The sequence below is a fragment of the Stegodyphus dumicola genome, chromosome 6 (assembly GCF_044657685.1).
Source record: "Stegodyphus dumicola isolate Sdum_Otavi_A_Nest chromosome 6, ASM4465768v1".
Classification (NCBI taxonomy): domain Eukaryota; kingdom Metazoa; phylum Arthropoda; class Arachnida; order Araneae; family Eresidae; genus Stegodyphus; species Stegodyphus dumicola.
In genome coordinates, this window is record NC_140773.1 from 212,080,206 (window position 1) to 212,093,228 (window position 13,023).

At 31.7% G+C, this 13,023-nt stretch overlaps 1 protein-coding gene across 2 annotated transcripts in view; it reads right to left on the reverse strand.

Moving 5' to 3' along the window:
• Unr (cold shock domain-containing Unr) overlaps nt 1–13,023 on the reverse strand; it is a 70,494-nt gene that overhangs the window by 5,376 nt on the left and 52,095 nt on the right. For both annotated transcript variants that reach the window (XM_085819476.1, XM_085819477.1), the window contains exons 12-14: nt 7,498–7,673; nt 6,066–6,295; nt 5,084–5,250 (exon numbers count right to left, since the gene is read on the reverse strand). In XM_085819476.1, the coding sequence (XP_085675602.1) occupies nt 5,084–5,250; nt 6,066–6,295; nt 7,498–7,673 (573 nt within the window). The remainder of the gene's footprint in view (nt 1–5,083; nt 5,251–6,065; nt 6,296–7,497; nt 7,674–13,023) is intronic.

The following is a 13,023-nucleotide window of genomic DNA, read 5'->3' on the forward strand; positions in this document are numbered from 1 at the left end:
ATTTAGTGATGCATCAAAGCAACAAATTTTAGAACATGTACTGAGGTATGTATGGCGCACTGAGACATATATGATGAATTTTTTATTTAATTGTAAGTTTTCAATTTCTTTGCTTTCTTTGATTGCTATGATGCTTGTGTTTAGTGGAAAGGTAAGAAAATAAAAGGTAAAAAACATATTAACCCTAGAATGCTACCCATTCATCTCCTGGGTGAAGCCAATACCAAATAACCTTGCATTTCCTACCCTAAAACAGGAAATGGGACATGCAACTCAATACCTTTATATGACCTTATCCATATAAGGGCATTCCTTCTTACCAAAATATTTCTGCACATGACATTTTCAGAACAATATTAATTCATCTTACAGACAAATAACATTTGCATTTCAGAATCCGACTTGGATTTATTTCTGTGTTGCCTAGAAGATGTCAAAATGTTTTCACCTTGAAAATTTTTGGGCTAGACCTGAGGCTATCCAAGATCTGTCAAAAGAACTAAGTGATGAAGAAAATTCTATTTTAGGAGTTGAACTGGATAAAGATGATTTTGTTGAAGTTGAAAATCACAAATTGACAGATCGCAACAAAGATGAAAATGTGGAATTTTCATTTGACGATAAAGATGAAGAATAAACAACGCTTGGGGGAAAAAAAAAAAAAAAAAAAAACAGGAAGAAGAAAAAATTATTTTGAAATATGAAGCTAAAAAGAAAATGCTACACATGTTAAAAAAATTTTGAAATTGTTTTTAGTCATGTGACAAATCTATTATTTACACCACTAAAATTCAGCTCAATGGTAAGTCAAAATGGTCATTTGTTCCTAAATCAAGCGACACAAGGACAGCATCTCGCAATATTACTCAATTTATTAAAGGACTGAGCCACTTTGGATCAGATATGCAGCAACATGTCATGTAGTAAAATAACTCGTCCATGGCCCCTTTGTGTATTTTATGGCATGATAAATATCAACTTAGTGAATGCACGTTATATGTGTGCATAGTATGGCTCGAAAATGCAAAAAGGTATTATTGAGAAAAGTTCACAATAAAGCTAAGTGAAGATGTTCTTGCTCCATGAAGCGTTTCACTGTACCAAATTTGTTTGGAACAGCAAAAACAATTAGAAGGAAGCTGTTAAAATTAGATTTGAAAATTCAACCTTCCGAACAGTATGACAGTATTTGTGCATTTTGCCTGTTGCGTAAAATCACATGCAACTTTTGTCAACATGTTCCACAGCACGGAAAACATCATGCTAATATGTGTAAAGACTGCTTTGAGAATAAATAAATGATACCTTCTTGTTTACTTGAGGTTTGGAAGTCATAAAATCACAGCAGGTCTAACACCTTTAGTCTGATTAACTTTTAAAACAGGTAGGATGTCCATTTTGTTTCAGAGAAAAATTTTACCATTCCCGTAAGTTTTTCAAAAGGTAGCATTCTAGGGTTAAGAGGAAGTCTTCTGGGAGCAAAAGGAGAAAATTCAAATAATTTCCTTTTCACTTTTCTTCCAAAAATTCTCCAAAATATAATTTATAAAAATTTTTCTATAAAATACATCCATTATCATACTTGTCAACCTATGACACTCAAAAATCAGGAGATTTTTTTAAGAAATCAGGAGATTTTTCACAATGTTAAAAAGACCTTTTAAATGATAAAAATATAGTTTTTAATAATGAATTAACTTTAAATAGTTACTAAGTCTTAAATGCAAGCAAAACAAAAATACCTTAGACATAAAAAACATTTTTATTACTTTTATCGTTAAAAAAAAAAAAAAAAAAAAAAAAAAAGGCACTTTAATCAGTTTTCATACAAATGTTATGGACAGTGGCAGATTTTGTTCTCGTTAAGAAAGAAACTTCATAATTTTGTTCATAGCAATTGCTACGTAGGCCTGCTTTCGCTAATAAAAGTTTTTCTAATGTGTCATCACTAATATTAGATCTAAATTTAGTCCTCGTTTTCGCAACAACACTGAACATCCTCTCACACTCCGCATTACTATGGGGAACTGTCAAGATGGCCAACATAATTCTAGAGAGTTCACTATATTTTAAAATACCATCAGCACCTTTCAATTTTCCAATTAACCTCCACTGGGTGTCAATCCTAGCTGATTTTATAACTTCATCCAAGTTTTCTAATTGTAAACTGCAAAATTGCGACTGCAGTATATCAGTAGCAACATCAATATCATCATCTTTCATGACTAAACGAAGTAACACAGGAAATCTGTTCAAAAAGTACCTTATATAAAAAAAAGATGCATTTGCTAGAGCAGAAACATCACAAACTTTAGCATGCAAAATCACTTCATCGTTGACTGGAAATTTATGTAGTGTGTAATCACATACTCGACAGAAGTAACTTCTAACATGAAGATAAAACTTATTTTTGTCTTCTTCTGAAAGTTCTTCCACTACTTTTGTAGTTGCAGTTCCTATTACCAAATCTTCATTTTCCTTCTGATTTTCTGTTTCACCATAAATCACATCATATATAGAATTACAAGACAAAACACAGACTGGTTTTACAAACTTTGATAAAATGTCTTTAAACAGATCATAAATCATTGATTGCAAAACATGAATTAATGGAATTCTGCTTTGTAGAATTGTGTTCAGAACATCGAATGATGGCAAAATGAATTGTAAAAAAAAAGCAAAAAGCTTTGTTAAGGTCCGAAGAGAAAAACATAAATATTCGTTCTTCACAAGATAAACTTACAGTAATCGGAAAATGTTTCGTGTGTTGAGCAATTTTTTTTTTTTTTAAATTTTGAGAGAAATTTGTATCAGCTTTACGCTTATATTTTGCAGTACTATTTTGAGAACTGCCAGTTGAATTGCTGAATGATGCAGAAATTACAAAAAATCAAAATTTTTCTCATTTCAGTATTATGAAGCTGTTGGAACTGTTTCAATTTTTCCTTTCTTTTAGAACTCCTTTCAAGATAATAATAAATATCAACAATGCGTTCATCCACATTTAATGGTAAAGAAGCTGCCCCTTTTTCAGTTGCTAAATTTAAGAGGTGAGAGGTGCACCTCATAATCTGCAAATCTGAATTTGCCTTTCTTAAGATGCCTGCAACACCAGTCTTCAAGCCTACCATTACTGGTGCATTATCGGCACCAAGCGCTAAGCAATTATCTAGAGGGACTGCATTTTATTTTAAAGTTTTAATAATTAGCTGTGCTATATTAAAGCCTGTCGAATGTCCTTCTAAAGTGGGGTCACGAAGTAAACTGCACTCAATTTCTGAAGACTCTGGATTAAAAAAAGAAACAACAATTGGATACAGTTTTGAATTGGTATTATTGCTTCCATCCGTAGAGAGGCAGAACGGAGCTGTTTTAATGCAATCAATAACTGAAGATTTATTTTTCAAACCCATTTCTTTAACAATTGCACCTGTTTTGGTCCTTGCACTTGAGTATTTCTTAGCGATTTCACTATCTGGAAACATTTTTCTAAATAAAGCTGCAGCGTGATCCGATGCATTCAGTGGCAGGTTGTGCTCCAGTAAAAAGGCAGATAACAGACATTCTGCATTAATCACTTTTTGGTCTTTTGTTTCCGAAGAAAAATTTAATTTTTCGTTTTTTCAAAACAACTCATGTTGTCCTTGTGTTTTTGTGTACGCACATGTTTGAGAACATCTGCCCTTCCACCAAGCGAAATCGAAAAATCGCAACAACAGATGGTACACATCGCAAATTTATTACATTTCCTTGAAGAAATAATGGAAGGAAAGTCAACTGTGTACGATTTTTGAAACGTGCACGAGTATTTCACCTTTCTCGCAGACATATCAAAAGACGATAATTTCTAAAACTATTTCCTAAAGGCACGTGTACTCACACAACTCAGGACAAGATGAACGAAATAGCGAAAGAACATCCAGAGAACGGCCAATGGCCTTGAGCTTGCTTTGTGCTCATTGGCTAATATATGCCAGATGACACGCAGTGGAGCTCGATACCCATTGGACAACTGGAGAACGACGTTGCTGGATACGTATGCTGTCAATCACAAAGCAGAAATTCTCATCTGATTCGCAAGGTTTCATTTTAGATATAATCTAGAGAAAATTCAGTTGCTTTCAGACGTCCAAAATCACTTTTTTTTTTTTTCTCTTCATTTAACGAAGTATTAAGCCAAGTTCCATTAAAATCGTGAGAAATATTAAGAATAAGAAAAAGTCGGGAGAAATATATTGTAAATCGGGTTGGCGGGAGAGCGGTCGAAAATCGGGAGTCTCCCGCCTAAATCGGGAGAGTTGGCAACTCTGCATTATGTGTTAATACCATCACAACACTTTTCACTTCATCACATTTTTCTGGAAATTGTAGGTCTAACTTGCCTTCAACATAATAACCTATACAAACTGATTTTGATATTCCAAAAATGTTTATAAATCATCAAATTATCACCACAAAATAAAAGAACTCTTATCTCAAGGAAGAAAAAGTTGTTTTTCCTTTAATATTTCATGAATTCTTCATTCAGGGAAGACAAAAATTACTTTGAATATTTATGTAGCAGAACCTCGTGTTCAAAATCATTTCTAAAAATCATGAGATTATTTTTAATACATTTAAGAACCGTACAAATTTAGATTGTAGTATAACACTCAATTAGGTTATGGAGTTCAAGGATTTTTTATTCATTAACATAAATTGCAGCAAAAAAACTCAATTTTGACATAAAACACACAGAAAGTGTTATTGACAACTAAATGGCTTAATTTTTAGATAATCTGAATTCCCCGAATTTCAAATATTTATACTTTCAAATTATTTGTGCCAAAAATATTAACATATTTTTCACAGAAATTTAAGGCAACATTCAGAATTTGTAAATTTCAGTAAACAAAGCATTTTATATTCAAAACAGAAAGACAAACACAGCACAACACACTGACCTGAATTTCGGCATTCATACTTAATATTAGCTACCCCAGAAATGTGTGTGAAGTTACTTTTATAAAAACAGAGGATTTTTCATAAGCACCATACCAGAAAAAGAACATAAACACTATGTCTACAAATAAAATTTAAACACCTGGATCCTTGTTCGAATAGCTTTTATATTCACGGCCCGCTCTTTTCCCTTCCTAGTAACTCCAATCTGAAATTGGACCACATCTCCCTTTTGAAGAAATTCATGTTTGTCTTCCAAACTAGTAATACCAAATTCATATTCTGGAAGGTTTTCATCCATATTTTCAGCTGCAAATTAAAAAAATTATAAAAAGTACAGTTTAAAAAAATATGTTCCAACAAAATTTAGTAGTAAAATTTTTTAAATATAATATAAATTTAATTAGAAAATAATCTCACTCTTCTCTTTGCTCTGATGTGTAATAGCACAGAAAACTATATTTGAAAAAGTAATTATAATTAGACTTCTACTCCTACATTCATTGATAAAATATCCTTCTGATTTACCACATTCTTTTAGCATTAAGGAAAATAATGTTATAAGTTATGAAATGCTTGCCCAGCAAGAAGCCCCCAACTTAGTTGAATGCAGCCCGTTAAATATTTTCGTGTCGTGCAAGAACAAGCTGTAATGTGATGGAATGCTGCAGCCCATATGTTTCTATTCCTTTCTTCCATTACAACCCCAACTATGATTATAAACACACAGGAGCAATTTAAACTATGTTTCATCACTCACTCAACATTTTGGATGATTTATATTATTTATTTATCTCAAGAAAATATTCATGAACTTTAAAGGGATATTTTTTTCAATATTATAATTTCTCTTAGGGAGCAAGTTAAAATATTATACAACAGAAAAGCACATTGTAAATACAAAATGCAGTTCACAGTATACTATATTATTAATGCTGAAGAATCATCCTGTTCATAATTCACAAATTAAGCCTCACCATATTTAAGTACTTATTACCTATATATAGATTAACTCGGATACAGAATGTAATATGCTACACAGAGTGGATCAGAACTCTTATTGTACATATTACTTACTTTATCAATAGAAAATATTTTTGAAAAATTTTAATTTATAACTTTACCGTGAGAAGCCAAGCGAATTTTTCCTGAATAAAATTCTTGATCTGGATTGAAGCATCTCACAGGATTCAAAACTACTCCGTTTAGTATTTCTGGTTTTATATCTTCTTTTGGTATTGTACCATTTGGTAGTTTACGAACACATTCAGCACTTAACTTGTTCCCTTTATGGGTGAGACCATATTCTACTTCTTGACCTACTTCCAACGCTGAAACATTGCCATCAAACACACTAGAAAAATAATATTGATTAAGATACTTTTAATAAATAGGATGTGCAAAAATTATTTAAAATCTCCCCGCATTAAAAAAAATCACTGAAATCTTTGGATTACATAAGCATTGCCTGGAAATAATTCTAATAACATTTTACAAATAAAGTATGATACTTGCATACTGTTTGTCTACCACAGGAAAACTCTTCCAACATAATATCTCCAATGAGATATGCTATAAGTTCATCACGAATTACAATCAGATATAGAATTTTTAAGAACTGACTAATGTATTTTATTGGCAAGTGAGAAAATGACTTGAAAATTTAATTTCTGGAGAATCCATGCAATTTTGTAACTGACACAAGAATGAAATGGAAGAATAACAAGGTTATTAACATTATTTCTAGCAGCAAAATGTCTTGTTTGATGGAAAGATGAACATTTTTTAAAGGCTTTATAAGTAAGCATGGAAGAAAATCCTCTGCCAATGGCAACTGAGTTCAAATAATTGATTTCATTAGGATTGGATTGGATTGGATTGGATTATTTAATTATGGCAAAGCACACGAGGGCTATCTGCCTAAAGGGGGGATGCCTTCGTGGAGGACTTTCTAAGGGAAACTGGCTCGTATACACGTTACACATGGGGAAAACCACGAAAACACCCATGCAGCCAGACCGTTCGCGGGATTCGAACCTCGGACCGAACTACCAGCGTTCAGCGACTTTACCGCTCGGCCGCTGGTGGGCCAGGTGATTTCATTAGAAATCACCTGGTGATTTCATTAGAAAGCAGGATTCTGAGCAGCAAACTCTCAAGAGCACAAAATACTAATGGCAAAAAAGTCATATTTTTGCTTGGCTGGGTGACATGATAAAATCCATTGTTTGATTCTTCATTTCTGACTTTAATTCTTGGAGCATTTATAACATATCTTGCCAATGGGGGGGGGAGAAAAGAATAATTTTTAAAGCAATAAAATGCAAATATAAAAACCAAATGATAGGATTAAATTGCATTATTCATAAAAAATCTATCATTAGGCAGTTAAGTATAGATATTCAATATATAAAAGAATACATTTAATTACAATTAAAACAATGTGATCAAAATTCTTTGAATTGCATATTCACAGTCAGAAATACTCGCATGAAAAACGAGAAGTGGAATTAAATAATGAAAAGGTTTAGGAGCAGAAGAAAGTTAATGAAATACCTATAATGAAAGAAAACTTCTTTTTCATGTTCCTCTGTCTCAATAAAACCAAAAGTATCTTTTAGAGCAGCTACAAATCCACGATGAGAATAACGAAAACCATTGCGAGTTTTAGGCAGAACTTTCACATGTGATGCATACAACTTATCATCTTTGTTAACAATAATAAATTCCACCTAAAAATAATATATATTTTGAGAATATTTTTAGTACATGCAGACAATTAAAACTAAAAAAGAGTGATGTAATATTACACAATGTTGGGGAAAATACAAACTTATTTTGAGTATAAGTTCTAACAGAATAAAGCTGCTGTTCTGGAAATTTACACAAATTGGAATTCATTTTAAAACTCTATACAAATTGCAGCTGATTTAAAAACTCATACAGCATTTATAAGCATGTATAATGAACTTAAAAAATAAGTGTTTTATTCAAATTATTTGATGCTTATGTTTGGCACTTTTTACAAGAGTAAGAATTTGGTTTTTCTCAATTTCCTTTGACTTTTTAAGCATGCAAAATTACTGTGCATCAAAATTAGCATTAGAGTGATTAAGATAAACATCTTATACAGACTGGATGAGAAACACATAGGCAAAATAGATGACAGTTTAAAAAAAAAAAAAAAAAAAAATAAGAATAAAAATAAAATAAAAAAGGAAAACATTAGAATAAAGTTTTATTGGTCTATAATGTTACAAGTTTGAAAATTTTATGCACCAATTTATGTTCAAGTTAGCTGTTGTCTTGTGTCTACTAGAAAATTTAGAGAGTGGTCTCCACTAGAATGCATGCATTTGAAATCGTACCTCAAAGATTCCCATGACACATCTGCGAAAATAGTTTCAGTCTCCTTGGTTATGCAGTCTTTGAGATCTTACAGTATTTCTTGCTTGTGTTTGAAAGTGCTCTCTTTCAAATAACCTCAAAGAAGAAATCAGGAGCAGAAAAAACTGGAAAACATATAAACCAAATCCTATCTCCAAATACAAAAATCACATCCCCCAAACTATATAACACCAGCAAACATGCTTATATAAGCTGCAGCTTTACTGGAACTATAGGCTCATTTGGTTAGGGATAGAAGTGAGTATCAGAACAAAAAACAGGGTTGCCACTCTAACAGGAAAATGACTTTTTCAGGTGTGTTTTACGAAAATTCCAGTCTATCTGCGTAATGCACGTTGGCTGTGCTAAGAAGTAAATTAATTATGGTACCACTTGAAAACACAAAAATTTGCCATTTATATATGACATATATATATATATATATATATATATTACACCTGGCTTATATATATAATCCCCAAAGCATTACTATTATAACTATAATAGGAACTGTTTTCTCCACTGAAGGTTGAGATTAGAATCTGCCCAATCTGGATTAAAAAAATGTCTTTTTTTACATACATTTTGCAGTTAAACAAAAGAAAAATCTATTTAATGATATTTTAAAATAAATTCAGGCATTTTATATTTATTTAGCAGCATACATATACAAAAAATATGTGTATTAAATTTCGTGATGGTATGTCATCATACTGCTAGAATTGGTTTCAGGATTATGCCAGAGAAAATTTCCTGAAATTTGAAAGCATTATTTACTAATAATAAAAATAAATTTAGAGGGAAGAAGCAACACTAAATGATACAAATAAAATTAAAATAAAGATGATTATTTAAAAACTGAATTAGAATAATCAACATTATTTTGGTGATATATAGTTATATTAAATGGTTAGCCTAGGTGACTGATTAAAATTTTTTTATTTTACTGCAAAATGAAAAATAAGGCATTTATTTTTTTTAAAAGATTTTGCGGTAAAATCCTATTACGGCGGCCTTGGCATGACTTTGAAAACAGTCACCAACACCAAAATGACCCGTTCACTGCTTATTATACATAATGTCTCCAAATACGGTACATGGAGGCTATTCTAACCTCCATAGTACCTTATACTAGGATTAAACTGATTTTATTTTATATGAGATTACCTATTTTCCTTAGTTCAACATGTACTGCATATTCGCATGCGAGTCTCTCGATTCTCGAGGCTACTGGAAACCAAAGTTGCCGGAAACTTGCTTTGTCTTTCAAAGCAAAAGAAAGTGATCGCGTTCAATGTCGGCGCAAAACTCGCTTTTTTGGGGGGAAGGGGGAATCACCATACGAAATTCTGATGTTTCCAGATATTGACTAAAATATTTAAATTCTCTGAATTTTTTGGTCAATTTTCAAATTCCCAGACTTTTTCCGGTTTTCTCGGTAGCGCGGCAACCTTGAAAAAATGCATACCTCACTGTTACATAATGTTTTGCACAGGAATTCTCGACCAAGTAGTAATTTTATAGCTTCAAGGAGGGAATGTGGTCAGCCTTTTATTTACCTGTTAGGTTATTTAATTTTAGTTTATGAACATAAAAAACTACTTTTATACAAATTTTGGTATTTATGAATATTTTCTATACTTTTTTCCTGCTGAATTTATAAAACACATTAATAAATAATACAAATTTAAATAAAAGTTCATGCATTTTTTAAATTTCTGAAAGGAAGGGAGCAGAAATGATTGTCCAGTAATGGTGAAATCTATGCATGTAGCAACAAACAAACAAACAAAAAGGTTTAGTAGTTACTATACTGTAATTATTACTGTCTTAAAAAAATACAGCCAGATAATAGAAAATGATGACACTGCACACTAAATAGTAATCTCTGGACTATGTAAAAAAGCACTGATGAAGCTCACACAAGAGATTTTCTTTATATTAGACCTTTACAGCAGCAATGTAATACTACACTGGCCAACACTCCACAACTAACTGAACTCCAATAATGCAGCTTTCCATAGTATATGTTTCAACTAAATCATAAACTAAAGACTGCCCAGCTAAAAAATAATGTGAGAAGATATCTGAAATGTCAAAGCACTAATTTTTATCTCCAGTGCGGCAAACTGTATATCGGAAATTCTAAAGATATGCTCATTTTAAAAGTATTTTGTGACATTGCTATTGAACGAAATTTTATGGGTTAAGTGCAAAGAACACGATATTTAATAAATAAAGGTAACACACAAAACCGTTAAAAAAACGCTTCTTTGGACGTAATTTAAAATCTGAAACATTTCAGTTTTTTTTTTTTTTTTTTTTTTTTTTATAATTGTTTTTGAACTCACAAAGAGACTACTTTTCAAAGTACTGTGTGAAGAATATAGGAAAACCACCATAACACCTCTTGCTGTTGGCTGAAGTAGGTGACAGTCTCTAGGAAAAGTGTTCATATTTGATGGAACTGCCTGGCGAAGTACTTTACATCAACCATAATACTCTACTGGTTATGGTTTTAACTCATGAAGTCAGGATGCATAAACTGACATATTTTGCTGACAATTTTAACAAAATGAATCTATTACTGCAAAAGAAAAATGCCACAGTTTTTTATGCAAATATCCAAGTATGTTTTGAGAGAAAACTTATTGGTTGTAGTGCATGGAGAAGGATATCAATCACTTTCCTCCTATAAAGTTTCTTTACTTTATAGGAGGAAAGTGAATTTAAAGTTATAGAATATAACTTTTAAAAAAAAAAAGAAGAAAATACAATAAAACACTCAGATGTATTCCAAGTTCTGAAAGACTCCTTTGAATATTATCTTACAACAGTTAAGAGAAGCTGCTTCATAACTTTTAAATGGGTACTGAATGAGTTTGGGCAAGACCACCCAATTTAGCAGACTATGAGATCCTTACAGATTAGAGATCATGCTTAGAAACTAAAGTCTACAAGGGTTGTTCTGTTCAAGATGGGTTCAAAATTTTGTATGAGAAAGCAATTTAGTATTACTGCCTTTCTTAACTTCATACTTTCATAAAACGGGATTTTACACCTATAAAGAACTAAAACAAAACACACATGCTGCTTAAATGCAGAAAGCAGATGCTTTGTCTGCCATATGATTATAATAATTGGTTGATGATAATATCAACTGAACCTAAAATCAGGAAACTAAGCAAAAAATTGCAACTAATGATGTGACATTAAATGTTTATTCATTATATATTTTGTCCTAATTCAGATCTAGAGTTTCACTACAATGCAATTTACTCATAGTACAGTTAATAAAACTAAACTAGAATAGTTTTTTTACAATGAATAATAAAATTTCAAAAATACACCTATTTGAATTAAAATGGAAGTAATGATTAAATTGGAGTAACTGAATTTATTGTAATGACTTTACTGTTACTCCGATAAAATAAAAAGTGCTACAATACAAATGGTTTAATTTATTGAATTTTAGAAGAACTTTAATGAATGGCTGAGTCTGCACAATATATAATTAATGGCAGTTGAGAATCAAATGCAACATTCTGGACAATTTCAAAGTTTTTAAAATATAACTTGTAGACAATGTGCAATTTTTAGATATCTCTTTACATTCCCCTATCTATGCCCTTTTTTACTTCTTTGTACGAAGTAAAAAGGAAGTTTCAGGCAGCATATTTCAATGAAAATATCCATTTTGACCACTATCGAGTGCAAGTTAACAATGTTTTTGCATGATATCTGTACGTAAGGACAGAATAAAAGACTCGTTTCCTCCAAAAAAATTGTAAAACTGCTTTAAAATTAATTCTGAAGAGAATTTTTTGTGGCGTGTGTACGAACGCATGTACGTATCTCGCATAACTCAAAAACGAGTAGTGAGAGTGAGAGATTATGGCACAAAAACCAAGGACGATTATAACGCGCCAAACACGAGATGGGTGGATTACAATTGATGAAGTTAAAATACAAAAAATAAAAACAAGTAGACAAATGTACCAAATCCAGAGGATGAAGTCATATAAAAACAAGTTAAAAGCACACATTTAAAATTCAAGACACAATCTTCAAAACAAATTACATTACTTAGTAAAAGCCAGTCTCTTTTAAATAATAAAATAAATTACAATTGATCTCTCTTCCGATTAAACGGTCAAGAGATAAGTCACAGCTATTAAAATACTTCTGGCGAAGACTATTAAAACATGGACACTCAATTAAAATATGACAAACAGATAAACAAACATTATAATTAGAACAGACAGGCTCATTTTCAGCTTTGAGAAGATAGTTATGTGTTACTCTAGTATGACCAATTCTGAGGCGAGTCAAAAGAACTCCAGCAAAATCCCAATGCTCGATTCTAGGCTTTAGATTTCTCAACTTGTTGTGATGCTGAACATCCCAAATTTGCTGCCATTTTTTTCGGACCTTTCCCTTGATGACACAGCAGATATCCCTAAAAGGGATGAGGCGACTGGACAGTTCAACAGCAGATTTTGCCGCGATGTCTGCAAGCTCGTTTCCCTTTATTCCCGTATGCCTGGGAACCCACCAACAAAAAGAGTTTTTAAATGGCAATTTATGTTTTCCTTCCAAAATAAATCTTAAGTGATCAATGTGCATCCAACACACAAATATGAATACTTTATATCATAAAACTCTCAATTTGTTCTGTTGAGAATTTTGTGCCAC